Source organism: Fringilla coelebs (assembly GCF_963513975.1).
Source record: "Fringilla coelebs genome assembly, chromosome: 2".
NCBI classification, from domain to species: domain Eukaryota; kingdom Metazoa; phylum Chordata; class Aves; order Passeriformes; family Fringillidae; genus Fringilla; species Fringilla coelebs.
The window spans coordinates 89,546,067-89,564,899 of NC_140029.1; the positions used below are offsets into that span (position 1 = coordinate 89,546,067).

At 50.9% G+C, this 18,833-nt stretch overlaps 2 protein-coding genes across 3 annotated transcripts; both read right to left on the bottom strand.

Annotated features, from left to right (window-relative positions):
* Positions 1-1,860: 1,860 nt before the first annotated feature.
* Positions 1,861-15,415, bottom strand: PTPN6 (protein tyrosine phosphatase non-receptor type 6). 2 transcript variants are annotated; one of them, XM_084201198.1, is made up of 15 exons: positions 15,343-15,415; positions 10,252-10,374; positions 9,750-9,944; positions 7,493-7,712; positions 6,619-6,735; positions 6,339-6,455; positions 5,841-5,937; positions 5,357-5,436; positions 5,102-5,251; positions 4,866-4,997; positions 4,445-4,599; positions 4,078-4,145; positions 3,558-3,709; positions 2,766-2,863; positions 1,861-2,658 (listed from the first exon to the last, which is right to left on the bottom strand). In XM_084201198.1, the coding sequence occupies exons 1-15, from the start codon at positions 15,354-15,356 to the stop codon at positions 2,550-2,552; spliced, it is 1,827 nt and encodes a 608-aa protein (XP_084057324.1). In that variant the 5' UTR covers positions 15,357-15,415; the 3' UTR covers positions 1,861-2,549. The 2 variants fall into 2 exon arrangements, with proteins under 2 accessions (XP_084057324.1, XP_084057325.1); XM_084201199.1 differs by lacking the exon at positions 15,343-15,415 and adding an exon at positions 10,640-10,901.
* A 1,294-nt stretch (positions 15,416-16,709) lies between these two features.
* LOC311166633 (protein C10) lies at positions 16,710-17,546 on the bottom strand. Its single transcript, XM_084226727.1, has 3 exons — positions 17,388-17,546; positions 17,105-17,281; positions 16,710-17,024 (listed from the first exon to the last, which is right to left on the bottom strand). The coding sequence occupies exons 1-3, from the start codon at positions 17,443-17,445 to the stop codon at positions 16,876-16,878; spliced, it is 384 nt and encodes a 127-aa protein (XP_084082853.1). The 5' UTR covers positions 17,446-17,546; the 3' UTR covers positions 16,710-16,875.
* Between the last annotated feature and the right edge of the window lie 1,287 nt (positions 17,547-18,833).

An 18,833-nucleotide genomic window follows, 5' to 3' on the forward strand; every position in this document is an offset into this window, starting at 1 on the left:
TCATCATTCCCCCAGCCATGGCCATCCAGCCCAGGGCTCCAGACACCCCCCATTACCAGTGTCAGAGAAGAAGCAAAGGCAGCATTAAATGTCTCTGCTTTGTCACTGTTTGGGGATGAGGTGACCCACCTCATCAAGTGACAGACCAGTGTTTCCTTTAGTCTTCTTCTACTGTTAACATACTTAAAAATGCCTATTTTTGCCCATCATAGTTCCAGCCAGCTTCAACTTGAGCTTGGGCTTTTTTTTTCCCTAGAGGGGCAAGGAGCATGTCTGTCCCCCTGCATAATCTGTCCTTTCCAAAGTCCATACACTTTTTGCTAAGTTGCAGAAGGAGATCCTTGCTCAGCCAAGCCAGCCCTCAGCCTCACTGCCTAGACTTCTGATACATTGTAATTGCCTGCTTCTGTGCTCTTGAAAAAAGGCCCCTTAAAAAGTGAGTAGCTTTTATGTACCCCACTATCCTCTAAAGCAGATTCCATGGGGACCTTACCAACTGCTTCCCTCCAGCCTAAAGTCTGCTCTCCCCAGGTCCAGGGCAGTAGCTTTACTCAGAGTTTTTCTCCTATCACTAGGATTTCAAACTCAGCTATTTCATGATTATGATGGTCGTGACAGCCACCCCAGAGACCGTGTCTATTTACAACCAACCATCTCTTTTTACAAACAACTCCAACTTGAGCTCTCTAGGGAAGAAAAGAGGCCTTTAGGGACTTCTTCCTCTGGTGAAGCAAAGCACAAGATCTTTAAAGGAACAGATAAAATCTATGGATTCCTAGTTAAAAGCTTACTGGCAATCAGAGCCATAACTAATACCCATATGTTTTGACTTGCAGCATCAAAGAAGCACAAATTCTTTGAACCAGCTTTGAAAACACATTCTCAAATATTCACCCCAAAGTATTTGTGTGTAACAGATCCTGTGTAAAGAAGAGTAGACTGCTTATGACAGTGCTGTATTTCTTGATGTGCAGTCAGGAAAGTTCTTGTTCAGCCTAAGTTTTTTGTAGACTGGACATTACGGGCACATTAAGCTCAGGGATTTGAACACGAATAAGGTTCTCAGTAACCTGAACTTGTTCCACAAGATGTCTTCATTTTCAAGCTTCAGGTAGAGTTTAGGGTAACCCTTGGTATGCCTTGCTTTAGGCTGTGGCAGCTGTTTAAGAATGAAGACAGTTGGGTCCTGTCCTTTGAAGCTACCCAGGGGTCTCAGGCAAAGATAGGAGCTTCCTTAGGCTAGGACTTTAGCCCCCTCCCATTGCTAAAAGAGAGTATCTGGCATTGTGAAATACAGTATGTGTCCCTCCACCCATTTTTACTTCTGCCCCTTATTTCCCCACTGCCCCTTTCCTGTTTCTTCCTCTAGTGGCAATGGAATGGCAGAGGCAGCTGGGAAATGCACACACAGGCCTATGGGCTCAGAGGCTAAGGCAAGCTAAAGGCTGGCACATGGAAAGAGGGTCTGCTCACAAAGTGTCCTCTGCCTTCCAAATGCTTCCAACCAACTTTCTTGCCATATCACATGACAGCAGCAGTGTCCTTCCTCCCAATGCAGTGTGTATAAATCATGGTGGGAAAGGGGCACTGGAGGCCTTTGGACCAGGCTGCTGCTGGAAGTGGCAGTGTTACCAGCATGAGCTCAGAGCAGCTGTGGCTTTGTCCGTTCACATATTGAAAACCCACAAGTAGAATTTAAATATAAAAGCTGTGTCAGAGTTTGTCACACCTAATTTTCCATGCTCAGACTTTTCTGCTGACCACCAACACTTGAGCCTCACAGCAAGAGGCCACCATAATTGGTCAAAGCTTTTGTTCAGAAGCTTGAAGGCAAAAGCTGGAGCCATCCTTGTGAGTCTTTTCAGGTCTGCAGGTGAAATCAGGAGTACAGCTAACACTCAGAGAAGAAAACCTTTTGGGACCTGGTAGCCAAACAAACACAAGTTTATTTACAAACAAAAAAGAAAACATGGCCATCACTTCAAATTCTGGTATATTTACAGCATCCAGGTGAAGGATGAGATAGCAAAAGGATAAGGGGGGCAAAAGGTTGGTATTAAGGAAGGAGGAAGTCTCCTGTTGAATTGCAGAGGAGCTGAGCTGAAACAGGCCAAAACCTCAGTACTTGAAAAGCTGAGGCTTCAGGGAACACAAACAGGATAAACTAACTCACAGCAGTGGGCTGAGATGTAGCTCCTGGATGGACCTTCCTTAGCTTTTCACTGAGAATTCCTCTGAAGCTGACACAGCAGAGGTGAGTTTGGGCCCCAGTGCTCAGGGAGCAAGGGAGGGAGGGGCGTGACCTTTTGCTGCTAAAGGATGATGAGGGGGCAGCAAGGGACTGCTGGCCTGCACAGGCAAGGGACCATGGAGTCGGTCAGCTGAGCTGGGAAGCGCTCTGCTTCACGGCACTGAAAGCTGGCACGGAAGAGAAGGGGAAGGCTTTGTTCCAGTCCAAGAGCGTGGAATGCAAGACAGGCCAGCTGGGACGTGAGCTCCAGTCCTGCAGCACAGGTTCAAACCCCTGTGGGGCTACCTGCAATGCATGATTATTTTTTCTTTAGTGAGCCTTTCAGCTTCTTCTCTGAGGAGCGTTGTTTCCGCACCTTCTCCTCCTTTTTCCCCAAGTTCTCATACAGTGTTGGCTCCTCTTTCTGCCTGTAAAACCAGGGAAAAAGTGAGGAAGAGGAAAAAGCCAGCCAAGCCAGCAGGCAGACTTGCCAGGGGCAGGCAGAGCTGGGTCTCTGCTTTGGGTGAGCTCTTACTTGGAGGGTTTTCGGGAAATCTTGGGGTGCGCATTCCTCACTGCAGGGGGGTAGGCGATGTTCCCATACTCACACTCGTTTGGCTTGCCTTTCTGAGACTGCAGGAGAGGAAAACAAGCTTAGAAGAGTGTGGTCTGGGAGATGCACTTGAGACACCGTGGAAGAGTTCTGGCTGTTGAACCCCACTTTGTGCCAGCATCTCAGTGGAAGTTGGTGGATTGCTGAAGTGCCTGGGCTCAGCACACTGCCAGAAGTGAGCAGCAGGTGCAAATGCAGCGTTGTACAGCAGGCAACAGTGGGGCAACAAATCTCTAGAACACCTAGAAGTCCCAAATTTCTGCTAAAGAATATTAAAACAGCCACAAGCTACAAGGAAAGAGAAAAGACACCACTTATCAAATAGCAGGAAAAGATCTTGCAGCTGCAAAACTAGGATGTGAAAGACAAAGAGGAAAGAAGAGGCAAGGAAAGTCTTTGCTTGTCCTAAACTAAGTTTGTAACAAAACAGCACTTTGTGATATTATTCAGAACATAGTTAAAGTAACTGATTAAAATTTAACTGCTGTCTAGCAGCTCAGAAGGGATTGGTACTTGAACTGCTAACGAACTTGTCCCCTGAATTTAAAAGTCTTAGAAGAGCAGAACAGGGACACAGATCTTACTGCACCATTGTAGTCTGTGTAGGTCTCAGAGTTAGCTCAAAGCTTCTGAAACAGAGCACTTGGGCTCAGAGCCAGCAGCATGCAGGGCTTAGGCTCACAGGGCAGGGCAGCAGAGCCCCTTTTCTCTCACCTGGATAACTTCCAGCTTTTTCTTGGTTGCCTCTATGAACTGGCAGATGGCCATGTAGATGAACTTGTACTGGGCCTCTGTCTGCACCATCCCAGATCGCTGGGCCCTCACCATTTGGATGGTCTTCTGGATGTCAATGTCACAGTCGAGCCCTAGCAAGGAGCACCAGAAAAGCTTACAGACATCTTCACTGCCCCCTCACCCAGTTCTCTACCAAAAGCAGCCACAGTGGAGGACAGTCAAGAAGTTTCCACTCCTTCCATACTCTTTATTCCTGTATGGACCTCCTATCTCTTCCCCCTGCTCAGTATCTTTGCAGTCTGGCCTTGGAGGAAAAGCCAAAGCTCAGGGAAGACTGAAGCCATAAGAAGTGGATATGGTACAGAGATCCAGCAGAACAACTTTCTTAGGGCTATGGCAGGATCTTTTCCCTCTGACAGCTGATAGTTTTCATCCCTCTGCAGCTGAACTTAAAGGCAAAACCCTACTGGGTAGTCCCGTTCATTTTGAGTCCTCTTACCCTTGGTGGAGATTGTTTCCACTATCATATCAATGACGATGATGGTCCCAGTGCGGCCAATCCCAGCACTGCAAGGAGAGGAGAAGCAGAGGTCAGAGCAAGACAGCTCCTGAAACAAAATGCAGCTGCTTCTGGGGAAGCATGTGCCTCTTGTAGCAGCTGTTCAGCAACACCACAAAAGAGTCACGGGTTCAACAGGTAGAGAGTTTGGTGTGGGGGCACTGAAGAAGAAAAAAGCAAATATTGGGACTGGCATATGCTTCACTCACAAGTCCTGGGGTACAGCTGGAAGCAGCAGGACAGACTTTCTGTATCTCCCCCCAGATAAGGGATGAAGGCTGCTTCAAACTCCAGCCTCTGTACCAACCTGCAGTGTACCAGAATAGGCCCCGCGTTGGGGATGCTCTCTTGCTTCTGGTTTATCTGGTCGAGGAAGCTGAGGACTCCTCCCGGCTCACTGGGTACACCATGGTCAGGCCAGCTCAGGTACTGGAATTGCCAAATCTCACGCACAGCCTTGCCCTGAGAAGAGCAAATCATCCCAATGGTAAAACTGCAACCCAGTCCTGTCCCTGGCCTCTGTCCCAGGGAGAGGTGAGTCTGGAGCCAGAGAGAATCTCTGGCTCCTGCACACTTCTTGGTGATTCCACCAGTGTGATTCCAGCCCAAACCAGGTGGGAACACCAGCCCCAAGAATGCTGATACAGCAGCATCATCACAGCACCCAGCAGTTCCCAGGTTTAGGTGTTTGATGGCTTGGATGGCAGCCCTTGGTCAGACACACTCACATTATCCTTCGGGCACACGCAGAGGTGCCGCATTTTGTACTCGAGTGCATCGTGCTCCCCAGCGTTCTGCACGAGGTAGGGACCATACTCCTTCGTGCTGCCCAGCTCTGGCCAGTAAGGCACACATTTGTTCTGTGTGGGCAGAGAGGGCAGGGTGAGGATGGGCAGAAGGCAGGGGAGAGAGAAAAAGAAGAGCAATGGTTGAAAGGGAAGAGAGACACCCACAGACTACTTACCCGGCCTTTCTCCACCTCCCGCGTTGTCATCACAATAATGCGTGTGTTCTCCTGCCACACCATTTGCCACAAGTCATTGACTGTGGCGTCCAGGCAGCCCTGGCTGGCGATGTAGGTCTTGGTACACTCATCTGGGCTGATCAGGGTGTTCTGAGTACAGACAGGGGAGGGTGAGGAGGGCTGCAGGAGCAGCAGACCTTCCCCTGCTTTGGCACTGTTCTGGACAGGCACACAGCTGTCTTTCAAGAATCTCACCTTGACATAGTTGGCATTGATGTAGTCAGATCCAGGTATATTTGGGTCCCTTCCCTGAAGGATGACTCTGGAGTGATCAACTGGGGGTGCAGTGAAAGAATGAACAGTACAATGAGATACTCCATGCACAGCCACACAGAGCTCCCTCACTGCCCTGTGCCACCTCAGTCATGATTCCCAGGGATGCCTCATATCCTCAGCTCTCCCTCTCTGGGTTCAGACCAATCTCACTCCATCCTCCCACCTCTCTGCCTCTGTGATGGACCACAGAAGCTAATGAGTCTGATGCAACCCTCCCTCCTTCTGTCAAGGACAGGAAAAGGCTGTGACCTTCCTCATCAGCTCTGAAATCCTCAGTGCCATACACCTTGTAACCTGCTCTGGAGGACAGGGATGGCTTGGAGGGAGGGATGACTTGGACAGCTTTTCATTGTCTGTTTGTCCATCTGGGTTTTTTTTTTTATAGTGGAGAAGCAAGACTCACAGGGCAATATGTTCTTGTATCGGTTCTTGCTCTTATTTTCAGGTCTCTGGCCCTCATGACGGTCAAACAGGTGCTTGGCTTCCTGTTTTTGCAGGCTCTGAGAGCAGAAGAAAGAACAGTCATGGCAAGGTCACAATGTATGACAAGGGAGATGGGCACTAGGAGGCACAGTGGTGGTGGCTCTGATGACACATGGGCATGCTGTGGGGGAGCAGAGAAGTGAAAACCAAACCTAGACTTGAGAAGTCTGAGGCTTGTGCCCTTACTGTCTTGGTGACTCACTCTCCCAACCATAAAAAAGCACATTTCTACATCACTGGGTTCACTTAAAGATGAGACTCATTCCCCAGGAGAACTGGTTCCATACAGACACTTCTTTCAGAAACAAATTGACAAGACACAAAAAATTTGTGTACAGGAAAAAATCAAGGATGGAGAAAGAGGTGGTGCATGCAGAATTCCCAAAAAGCCAAATAATGTCCCCCAACAGTTTCTTACATCAAATTCCTCCCAGAACCCAGCCTTGGACGTCTCCTCAGACAGACTCGTCTTCTTGTTCAGTTCCTGGACTCTGTTCTCAATGTCAGCAGCATTCACCCTCGTAGCATAGTAGGGCTGGGGAAGGGAAAACACAATAGGTGAGAGAGAGAGAGATGCTGCTGGAGAGCAAAGTGTCCTCTGTGCACCATGGAAAAAAGAAGGAAAGGGACATAAAGCAGAAAAAAACAACAAATCAGTCCCTCCAAAGGGCACCTAAAAAACAGGAAACTGGACTTACCTGCTTCAGGTACACAAAGGAACCAGACATCTCCTCAATTCCAATCTTCTTGAAGTGCTCCACCAGATCTGTCAAGCTGTCAAACATCTCAGCCCCTCCAATTGTGTAGCGTCCACTCTAAACAGAGGAAGGATGTGTAATGTCTCACTCATTACACTCATAACAGAATCCTGGAATACTTTGGGTTGGAAGGCATCATAAAGTGCAACTAATTCCAAACCCCCTGCCATGGGCAGGGACACTTTCCACTAAACTGGGTTGCCCAGAGCCCCCTCCAGCCTCGCCTCAAACACTTCCAAGAATGGGGCATTGACAGTTTCTCTGGGAAACCTGAGCCAGTGCCTCCCCAACCTCACAGTATTTTTTCCTATTATTCCATCTAAAGCTGCCCTCTTTCAGTTTGAAGGCATTCCCCCTTGCTCTATCGCTCCATGCCCTTGTAAAAAGTCCCTCTCCAGCTTTCTCATGAGCCTCCTTTAGGTACTGGAAGGTGCTGTAAGAGCTCCCTAGAGCTTTCTCCAGGCTGCATAACCCTGACTCTTTCCACCTGTCCCACAGACAAAGCTGGTGACGCTCAGGAAAAAGGCAATGCTGGGGTGCAGATCCAAAGGCAACAGTCTGCACCACCTAGGAAAGCACTTCCTCTGGCAGGGAGGTCAGAGGAGTTTGTCCTGAGCACACAGAGTCATGGCACTGTGCTCTCAGTGGATCAAAACCCAGAGAAGGTGCATTGCCCTCCAAACCCATTTGAGGCCAGTTGCATTCTCTCCTTGGAATCTCCTCCTCCCACATGAAAGAAATAGGAGAAATTGCGCAGCTATTTTGGTAGCATCCATCAGACCACTGCCTCTCCTCCTGCCCTCGCACTGCTCACCTCACACATGATCTTGATGTGTGTGACTTTGAGCCGGGTCCCAGAGGCACCGGTTGCCCCGGCTGGAGCATCAGAGCCAGGTTTAGGCTGGTCAGTGAGGACAGACAAGACAAAGTCCCCAGGTTTGCTGAGGCTCTCCCGCACCAAGAAGGTCCAAGGGGTAGCTTTGGCCTGGAGCAGGGACTCGGCTGCAGGGCCTGACAGATGCCCATGGTACCACCTAAGGAAAAACAAGAGAGGGTTAAAAAATAGGTGGAGGTGCAGGAGGAAGTGGATACCCTTGAGTGAAAAACAGCAAGACTGGGGAAGGGTGAGGGAGGGAGAAAGGAATGAGAGAGGGAAAGAGGAGCAGAATCTAGGGAAAAGCAGATGAGACAGAAGGTGTAGAGCTGGGCAGAAGATGAAAGTGCAAGGGATGAAGCGGAGACAGAAGGGACCTAGGGAGCAGAAGGGCGGTACCGGAGGACACAGTGAGAAAGCACCAAGTGTGACCCGTTGTATGACACATACATAGGCACAGTTAAGTGATACTTTCTGCCTGGAACACAAGTTGGGAGAGGATAGTCTGTGTGTTTCAGCACCTCACAGTATTATTGGGATTGTCGCCTTACTGCTGCAAGGTGCTCTAGAAACTCAAACACCAGGGAAAAATAAGGCCCCACTGAGTCAGAAACTCTCCCATCAGAATTAGCAGCACGCAGATGGTTGTGCTGAGATCAGATCCACCAAAGAACCATTCCAGCAACTCCTCTTTCTGAAACTCAGTCACCTCTTCACTCAAAGGATAATTCCCATCCTCTGAGCACATCACACTGCAGCAATCACCCTGGCCATGGGAGTGAGCACCAGCAGCTGATCCATGGCACATTCCTGTCCTTAATGCAAACACCCAGCAGCTCCTTCTCTCCTCCTAGCGCAAGGTCAGGAGCATCCCCATTTGACCAAGGTGTTCCCTGCCTTGCCATGGGAATGTGGGAATGGATTTACTTCCCATGGAGCAGCTGACAGGGAAGGCCTGGTGTGGCACTGGTGAACTTCACTTTGTTCCCATGAATTGAGATGGAGTTCAGGAGGCCACAGCCCAGTCACAGAGGCAGCCGCGGCATTTATTCTGACCCTGCATCTGGTCAGAGCAAGGGGTTGCTCCATGTACAGCAAGAGGTTCACACAGTTATGACTGGGCTCAGCAAGTAACTTTTGCTGACCCTCACCTCATGCACTGCAAGAAGCAGCTGGTGACTCTCACTGCACGGCTGTCATTAATTTCTGAACCTCGTCTCAGAGAATTGTTCGGCCACCATGTGCTCAGATGCCACCTTGGGATCGGTTGGCCCCTCCTGCCCATCAAAGAGGTCTCTCAGCCTCCCCTCCCCACAGAGAGGAGGGGGTTAATGGGTCCCATTCCTCCCTCCCCGGCAAAGCCCAGCTCTTCAAAGCCACGTGACGGAAAATCACTTGGGGAGAGAGTGAGAGGAGCTTTCGTAAGAGCCCCGAGGGGGGGAGGGGGTAAGTTTCCAACCGCAGGAGGAAGGGAGGAAACTGCAGGGCCACGAAGCAATGGCCTTGACTGGAGAGGACAGCCAGCAGCAGACCTGCCCTGCTGCAGCCTGACCCAGAGCAAGCTGGGGTGTACCCTGATGTTTTAGCCCAGGGCATCTCTGCTCCCTGCTTCCAGGTGTCCGAGGAGGACCTGTGCAAGAAGGACTTGTCACCCCTGAGCAGGGCATGACAGCTCCCCCGAGCTGCATCAAAGGGCCTGAAAGCAAAACGCAAGGGCAAAGCCACCTGATTTGATTTAGGAACTTGGTGTCAGAGACACATGCAAAGTGGGGACAGGAAGGAGACTAAGCAGGCCAGGAATAGCAGGGGAACATGGTCCTGCTCGCAGCTACGTGAGTCACCCAGGCCTAGAATAACCAGGGAGGTTTGGGGCACAACTGAGGGCTTCCACACAACGTGTCCCTCCACAGACCACTGCAGACCCACACCGGACACCGCAACCTTTTCTTTCAAAAACAGTATATAAATAGCAAAGGCAAGCGGAAACCAGAAGTAAAAATAGATCCCTACTAGGTCTGCTGTGATAGATCAAGGTACACACAGCTATTCCTGGGGATGCTGCCCCCATGGACACAGAGGAGGTTAAGAAAGGCAGGAGGCATTTTTTTGCAGGATTTGCTCTGGGGATGCAGGCAGGACAGAAAGAGGCCATGAAACATTTAATCACAGACACAGCAGCCCCTTGCTGTCCCTGTACCTCTCTGTCGTGGGGTCAGAACAGTTGAGCGGGTATCTCAAGTCGATGATGGTTCCATCTTTGTCCTGCAGCGAGCCCTGTTGCTGTGTGTAGTACTCCACCAGTTCTGACAAGGTGGCAAACTTCTCCCCTCCATACAGGTCATAGAAATCCCCAGTATTCTGGATGCGGATGTGGGTTACCTGATCACCAACCCTGTGGAATAAAGCACAAGGCAGTCCAATGAGGTGGTTGGAAAAGGGGCAGTAAGTGTCCTGTGCTACCTCCCACCATGGAACCAGAGCAAACCATCTCTGTGAATGGAGATGACTGGAAAAAGAAGCTTCTTGGGCAGCTTGAGGGAGGCTCTAGAAGACTCTGGGAAGCTGAGATCATTTTACAGCTTGAGAAGAACTCAAGGGAATAGAGACATGATGAAGAAGATGCCACAGGACATGTGAGGATCTAGGCAACCAGTGTATGTAACACTGCCAAGACAGAAGCTGGGGTCCAAGTTACTTACCGGACTGAAAGGGAAAAATCCCCCTGATTCCTCCGACTGGGTCTGGCCAGGAAGCTCCCATGGACACCTCGTCCCTTCAGTAAGGCTTCAGCTTCCAGCCCACTCAGGTCACGGTGAAACCACCTAGCAGAGAAAACAGAAGCAAGACCAAGTGAATAAAAAAGGCCAGGCACTGTTGTAAAGATCTGTAGGGTGAAGAATGGTCCCCGGGGTCAGCATCCCTAGGTGAAAACCAGCAGCAGCAGCAGCATCCCTTCCTGCCTGATGCCTCCCCCAGCCTTTGGACGGTCCTCACAAGAGATACGGCTTCCAGGGCCATCCTTGCCCTCATCCATCCTACTTCCCCGGTCCCATTCCTTACACACACAGATGTCTCAGACCCTCTTACCTCACCATTGTGGAGGGAGAAAGAAGAGGCGTCCAAGTGGCTGCCACCAAAGCAACCCAAAAAAACACAGAGGAAAAATCAGTTTGCGCTGGAAAGGAAAGAGAAGTCGGAGGTCTGTGCTGGGGCACCCAACACCAAACTGTTCCTGCGCCTCTTGGGAGCTGGCCATGTATCTCTCCTGGAGCCGACTGTCAGTCCATTCAGACCCTCTCCATGCACCTTTCCCTGGACAGGGGCCTTGATCTCCGGCCCGCTGCGCAGTGCTGCTGGGCACGGGGAGGTGCGAGCCTGCACTCAGCAGGGCAAGCACGGCTCCGGGAACAGGAAGCGCTCTGAGCCATCCACTCCGCAGCCCCGAGCTGCTTTGCATACACTTCTGCTTCTCCTTTTGTGTCTCTCCTCCCCATAGCCCCTATAATTTTTGGGTCCCTGTCTTTAGCACACAAGGGCTGACCCTTCCCATGCATTTTGGGTTCTGGCCGTGTTCACAAAACTCAGTTCTGCTCATCCTCTGTTCCCCTTTTCCTCCAAAAGTCCAATGAGCAACACAAATGGTCCCAAATGTCCTACATGTTCTATACAGGCACAGGGGGGAATCCGTGTGAATCCAGTGCTGCAGGCTAGTGCTCTGAGCATAGCAGTGCCTGCCTGAAACCAGCCTGCCACGGGATGGGACTGACACGGGCAGTGGTAGCTCAAAAGGGATGGGGAGGTTGGGAGAGGGTAGTGAAGCTGCTCAGGATCAAGGCAGAGACCAGGACAAAGAGCTGCTACCTACAGGGAGACCACACGGCACTGAGGGAGCTGAGCCGAGGACCTTCAAAATGCCAGCACCCCATACTGAGGCCAAAGCTGACAACCTGGACAACCAGGTATAGAAAGAAAGAAAATCATTCCAGTCACCTGGCTGCTTCCAGCTGTGGCTCATGACTGCCCTGCCCACAACAATGGCTTCAAGGTCTGCAAGTCTGGTGAAAGAATGGGAGCTAAGCCGTGGCCTAAGAGTGCAATGCAGCTGGCAAAGGAGCCTGGCTTTTCCTGGGGGCCATCGCAGCTACCCCGTGTGGTGTGGGCAGCACAGCAACAGCAAGAGCCTTGCTCATTTCAAGCAGCAGCAGCTGCAGACTTCCCCACGTACCACCAGACTGGGAAATCCTGCAAAAAGATGAACAGGCTGCTAGCTAAGACCTAGACAAAAACTCGTGGCCAAGACAGAAACCAGCAACAAAGGGAAGTACAGGAGAGACGAGTGGGAAGCCAAACTTCATTGCTAGAAAGGCAACCCAGGCACCTACAACAGCTTCCTTAGAAATGCTTCTGGTTTCATGCACACGGTGAGTTGGGGTGTGCTGAGCTGCAGGCAGGCAGCCAGAGGTACTGACTTAGAACTGATATTAAAAACCAAGGAGATTTTAAATGCATGGGAGCAACTCAAGGGAACAACTTCTGCACAAAGTTGTAGAAGTTGCACCAGAAAGACGGCACCTAAATCAGTCTAGCAGAAACAGGAAACAAGTGTTGTTTATTGCCAAGGGAGAAAAGGCAGGAACTTCCAGAGAGAAGTCCCAAAAAGTAATTCCTGATATCAAAAGCATATTAGAGTATGCTGAGTCAATATGAAGCCAAGGCAGACGAAAACCGAAACTTAGGCATCCCTGCACTCTACACTGAAGGAGAAAATCTGTCTGAGGAACTGAACATTAGCTGGACACAGGGGAACAGGGAAAGAACAGGGTAGCAAAGAGCCCAGACCACAATAAGAAAGGGTGAGAGAGCACTTATCCCATGTAACTCAAGATACTCCAGAAGGACAAGCCAGGGTGCAGTGTAATCTCTGCGGACAAAAATCCTGTAACACATAATTTACAGGATGAGTTTATGCTTCTGCTTTCTTTCATTTTAGGAAAGGAGTGGATGCAAGCAGCCACCCTGGTGTCTTTGATCTGGGCCATCCAATCAAAAACTACCAGTAAGGGAGGGAAATGTCACCACAGAGAAGCCATCAGTCGGTATCTTCGAGGCTGCTCTCCCAAATGGCTGCAGCATGGAACTGAGCCACTGAATACAACAAGACTATCATTGAGCCACTAAACCACTTTTTTAATATAATTAAGAGGTCAAGAGATTTCAGCAAAGAGACTACTCTTACACTGTTTGGCTTTCAGTACAACACAGGTGTTAGAACCTCATCTTGTAAATCCCTTGTGGAACCAGGCCACAGCTAGCACAGTAACAAATCTACAGCATGAGATAAATGAAATAGCTAATTAAAAACACACATCTGGATTGCTGCAAGAAAAAAAGGCCCTGAGAAACTGGAAAGGATCCAGCATAATGCCACTAATGCAGTGAAGAGCATGGAACATAGCAGAGAGCAAGCTGGGTTTATTCAACTTGAAGAAAAGATGCTTAAGGAGGGATTTAACACTTTGAGACTACCTAAAAGGGGCCGTGGGGGTTTGGAGCTGATAAGTCAGGTTCTTTTTTGCGGGACACAATCAAAAGACAAGAGGTAACAGGCATCACTTGCAGCAAGGGAAATTCTGATTAAGAATCAGGAAAAACTGCACACATGCTCCTCCCCAAGGGGGTTCAGCGCTTGCCACAGGTCCCCAGAGCAGCGGAAGAACCTCCACCCTGGCAGGTGTCAGGACTCAGCCAACAAGGCCCTGAGCCACCTGAGCTGGTTTTGGGGCAGCAGGGGTGGGACTAAGCAGTGCAGACGTCAAAATGGTTGTCAAAGCAAGAGCAGAGATTGTGTATTGAGTTTCTTTTGCCCTTGTGCTTTCCTAAGCCTCTATTAGCAGCTATTGTAGTCAACTGTCAAATGCACAACAAATTTTGCACCCTTTGGCAAAGAGCTCCATTGCTCAGTTACAGAAACACCCCCTCCTTTGACTTGCTTGTAACCTGCTCTCTGCCTCTTTCTTAACACCTGGTTGTTGTAAAGGAAAATCAGTCTGTGGTTCCTGTTTCTCTCCCCCTGCTCCAAGCTACTTGTGGTAACAGACCTGAAACATCCATATCCATCCTCAACTCTTTGCCAGGCTGAAGACTCCAGCCTTACTAAGGGTTTCTTTTTGTACAGAACTATTCTACACCTCTGACCACCTTTGCTGTGCCTCTCACAGATATTTCCAATTCTGGCATTTTAATTTGGAGATAACAGTGAAGGTAGGCACAAAATCATGGTGCTCAAAATGCTGGTGAGTCATGTAGTGAATATCAGAAATCAGTGGTGATTTCTGATATTCACTACAACCAAGCATTAAGCTAACAACTGCATGGACTTCTATATTCAAAGAGAGGTTACCATTAGTTCACAGTCATTGTTTTATATGCAATTTTTGTATTATTTTCTGCATGAACATTGTTTTACATAAGCCTTTCATCTGCTGTTCTGCTGCTCACTCATTCACTGCCATTAGGTCTTTCTGAAATTATTCACAAGTCAACTCCCACCCTATTATCCTGAATAATTTTCTACCATCATCCAATTTTCTCACCTCACTAGTATCCCCAGGTCACTTGGGAATATACTGAACAGTGTGTATTTCAGATAAGGTCCCTGTGATCTGACCACTATTGACTTCCCTTTGCTGTCAAAAATGGAATGTTAATTCCCACCTTCCATTTACTATTCTCTAGTATTTCTTTACTCAAGAAAATCTTCATCTTCCTTTTTTAATGCTGTGATTTCAGCCTTATTTAAAGACTTTGATGAGAGAATCTTGTCAAATTCTTTAAATCCAAGCAAACTGTACTGGCCAGACCTGCCTTATCCACAAGCTTGCTAAGTCCCTCAAAACCCTCCAGTTTTACAGGACCGCATTTGCCTTTACAAAAGCAGATGCTGGTGCTTCCTTTAGTATCACATTCATTGCTTTCCCCATTATACTGTGCACCCTCTTGCTCAGATAACTTCTTTATTGTTCCATGCTTCTCTCACATTTGGGGGGAGCTAATTTGGAGCCCTTTTTGAGAATGAGCATTGCATTTGTTAATCTTCTTCTTGTACATCTCAGCACTGAGATGACTTCAGACAGGAGGTTTTGCTGTTCTGTACAGAAGTCTGTTGTAGTTCAGTCATTAGTGCAGAGGAAAGGCTGCCTGGGGATGGGCAGATGGACCATCTTCCTGTGACTTGCCAAAGCCACATGCTCTCCACCAGGCCTCAGGGCTCCAGCACAGGGCTGGACCACTGTGGTTGCCCAAATTCTTACCAGAGAGTAATGCCAGGATGAATCCTGACACCCTTCCAGAGCAGTTTCCAGAGCAGGGTGCCTGTTTGGACTGACTGTGAGGATAGTATGTCCCGCTTTTTGTTCCATAAAGGGCTAGAAAGACTGCAGCAAATAAAGGAACAACCAGAATTTAAAAGGCCAGGCAGCTGACATCTCTCTCTGCAAAACCATTCAGAGATGCTGCATCTGCAGGGTGGAGAGGAACTGCAGCAGACTGGGCATCACAAACCCTGCTTGCTTGTTATCAAAGTGAGAAGGAACAACAATGTAAAGCACAGCGAGCTCCAATCCTCTGGCTACCCCTACCAGAGGTTCAGCCCTCTGGCTACTTCTAATAGGCAGCTCCTATTAGAAACTGGGTTTTTTTCTCTTCTGTGCCTGATTCCTACTGCTGATATTTTTATTTTTCTCACCAACAACTCTTGTTTTCTTGCCCTAACTAGCATTCACAGCACTCACCCACGGGATGGCATCGGGGTCTTGTCTCTCAGATCCCCACTGATGGAGGACTGACAGGAGCTGGTGGAGGAAGTACCACAGCCCTCAACCAAGGGGGTCCTACTAAAGAAAATAAAGCAATATTGGAATTACCAAGAAAGGATCTTGAAACGGATTTGGGAGAGAGATCAAAGACCTGGAGAGAGGAGAGGTGGCCTGGCACCCTGGCGGCAGGGCTGGATGCTCATGGCGGTGAGTGCCGGGGTGCTGGAGCAGCAGCTGGCAGCGCTTGCGGGTGCAGCACCTCCCGTGACTCACCTGAGCCCGATCCGCACAGGCGAAGCCCCGAACTCCGCCTGCTCCCAGGCGGAATAAGAAGGAGGTAGCTCCAGGTCAGGCAAACCTCAGGCCTCAAGCCGCGGGCTTAATTTTCACCATTTGCAAAGCACTTCCTGGACTGCAGTTAATGAATAATCAAAGGGGTGGGGGAAGGCCAAGGCCAGGCTCGGAGAGGTAGATGGAGACGGAAGGGACCGACTGCTCTTCCTGCCTCCCATCCACTGAGCTCACGCCCTCGCTGGCTGCATTCCTGCCCGCTTTGTAACTGAGAGCACAGAACGCCCGACGCAGCTCCCTCACACCTGGCTTGCAGCTCCCTGCTCTCCCAGGCCTGGCTCCTTCACTCTCAGCCCTTTTCCCCCCACTCCTGTCGCCAAAGACTTCAATTCTTCCAAGGACAACAGGGACAAAGGGCAGGAGGCTACAAGCAGACATACCAGATGTCCCTCTGAATGACACTGGAAAGAAAACATTGCAAAGGAGTAAGGCTGCACCACTAGGCTGATCCGTCTGCAGTCCAAAAAAAAAGGTGAGATACAAATTTTATGTTGTTTATGTTGTTCTAATCCAGGCTGCAGCCAAACGGGGCAAGCCCAGCCCTCCCACGCTCAGCCGCTCCCTGCTTCATCTCTCCGCCGCCTTTTTCACTAAGGATAATGTGCTGGATTGCACATTCAGCCAAAAAACAAGGCAGCCACAGACTCTGGGGGCAGGAGTAAATTAGCACTGACCCTGCTGGGACAGGGGCCTCAATGCCATTTACAACACTTGCTGAACAGCACTAACCGTGTTGAGGGACACATTTCCTAGTATGCTTCAAACAGCACGTCTGAAAATGCTTGCCTTTGTAAAGTGCTTAATACCTGTCTCTCTGATATAAGATCCGCGGGCTTCACACTGAGGCTCTGCACAAACCTTTTTGCAGAACACGGTACATACTGGGCGTCCCAAAAGAGCGTCACAAGTGTCATGTGGAGAGCACCGCTGTACCTGCCTCTGCACCAGGGAGCAGCAGTGCTGAGCTCACGGCCATTCATAAAACACGGGCATTTTCAACACACGTTTTATTCACGAGCAGACACACAAGCGGGCACGAAGCATCCCGTTCCTTCCAGGACCGCGTCTCCCTTGTTCAGTGCCCCATTCCCAGGGGCTGACAGGACTTGCACCTTGGAAGCGGGGCACCAGCCGGAGCACCGGGAGAACTCCGCGGGCTCAGGAGGCAGCAACTCCGCCGGTGCCGGCGCCGTGCGGCGGCAGCGTCATGGGCGGCAGGAACATGGCCTTGAGCTTGCCGGACATGCTGGCGATCTCCGGGTCCTGCGACTCGTAGGACTTGATCAGCCGGGCGAATTTCAGGACGCCTGCAAGGGAAGGGGGTGGGCGGGACGCCCCGCTGCCCCGGCGGGCCCGGAGCATCCCGCCCGGCGGGGGAACAACCCACCTTCGCCGTCGCTGCTGAACCCGTAGGCCTTGATCACGTCCTGCTGGATCTGGGTGGCCACGGGCAGGAGGAATTGCAGCATCTTGCCCATGTCGTTGCAGGCGTTGTCCCGAGCCTCCTCCATGCGCTGCGCGTTCTCTGGCGCCCCGAACGCCTTGATCACCTCCGCCAGCACCGCTGTGGGACACGGGCACTCAGCCGCCCGCCAGCCTCCCGCATCCAGCCGCGCGACACGGGCACTCCGCCGCCGGCCCGCCCGGCACACAGAACCGCACGCACTCACCCTTCGCCTGCTCCGCGCTCAGCGCCGGCGGCACCGAGGGCTGCGCGGAGGCCGCCATGGGACGCGGCGGGGCAGCCGCGGCGGCGGCCCCACAGCAACGGGCAGCGGCGGCAGCCCGGCCCGACACCAGCGCGCCTGCGCCTCCCCGCCCCGTTCTGCCATTGCACCGCTCTATGGGAGCGGCTTCCCGCGAGCGCGGGAAACCTGCTGGACAAATTCTAAAAGAGCTGAAATCACTGCTTAGGCGTTTGCACGGGCGAGCACCCGCTCCGGGCCGACCCACCCCTAGGTGAGGGCGAGGGCCGCTCCTCTCCTGGGCCGTCTTCCCCGCGGGTCCCCGGCCCGGTGCCGCCCGCCTGCCCCGCTCAAAGCCGATACCGGCGGTCTCCGGCGCCGCAGAACGAGCCCCGTCGTGCCGCCCGGACCGTATGCAGATTTTTCGCTTCTCATTGGTCCGCGGTGCGCACGCCCCGCCCCTCCCCGCCGTGGCCGGGCTCCAGCCCAGCGGCTCCCGCACGCCTTTCCCGAGGCGGTGCCCACTTCCAGCCTCTCCCACTTCTCACCGCGAGTGTTTCTACCCTTCCCTCCCCCGGCCCCACTGAAAAGAAATGAACACACCAGAGTCCCGTTTCTGAAAGGGTTTTTTTGTCTTTTTTTTTCCTTTTTTAAGAGCTTCATATATATATTTATATATATAAATTATTAGAATGTGTGTCAGGGCTCGGGAGTGCGTGGGGAACATCGTTTGGGTGGTTGTTTTTTTTTCTTTTCCATAGCCGGGTTGTTGGTTGTTTTTTCCTTTAATGGTTAAGTAAATATATATATATATATATGGGGGACCAATCGAGAGATACAACTGTGAAATCAGAACACGCACGCGGGGGCAAGGGAGTCACAAGTTGCTACATAAAACTGCCACGTCTAATAGGATGTGCATGAGTTAAAGTACATCAATTAGGAGGGGTAAGGGGAAAGGGGTAGCCACCATCTTACAGACAGTCCCAGGACGCAGTGTCACCTCTTGGCCACGCCAGCTCTCCCCACGGGGCTCAGAGGGGTCACGGTGCTGATGGCGGTCTCCAAAACAGTCTGCAGGTGCTTCGCACCTGGCTACCGTGCCGGTTACCATCAGCTGGGGAATAAGTCCTGCGGTGCTTTGCACCCCGATGGCTGGGACCGGACCCTCTGCAGGCAGGAGAGGCCGCTCAGCAAGGGACCTGGAACGCTTTGTTTGCATCTGAAGGGATGTTGGGAGAATGGGAAGCTGCTCTGGCTAATCTGAAAAAGTTCCACGTTGCTTTTCTGTATCACTAAGCAGTATCTTACACTTAAAGGGGGGTGGGGTGTTGAGGAGGAATCTTGAAAAAAGGCTCTTTTGTGTCTGCAGTTACTTCTTGGCTGCACCTCCTCCTTGCACAAGCAGAAAAGGCAGGAGCATCCTGTACA

Bases quoted from the DNA above. Each gene is read 5' to 3' on its own strand.
- PTPN6 (XM_084201198.1), bottom strand. The intron at 7,713-9,749 runs GTACAGGGACAG...GTTTTTCCTTAG, and splicing joins TCTGACCCCACGACAGAGAG to GTGGTACCATGGGCATCTGT. The intron at 5,437-5,840 runs GTGAGTCTTGCT...CTGCACCCCCAG, and splicing joins ATACAAGAACATATTGCCCT to TTGATCACTCCAGAGTCATC.
- LOC311166633 (XM_084226727.1), bottom strand. From the start codon at position 17,445: ATGGCGGCCTCCGCGCAGCCCTCGGTGCCGCCGGCGCTGAGCGCGGAG. The intron at 17,282-17,387 runs GTGAGTGCGTGC...CGTGTCCCACAG, and splicing joins GAGCGCGGAGCAGGCGAAGG to CGGTGCTGGCGGAGGTGATC. The intron at 17,025-17,104 runs GTGGGTTGTTCC...CTTCCCTTGCAG, and splicing joins GTTCAGCAGCGACGGCGAAG to GCGTCCTGAAATTCGCCCGG.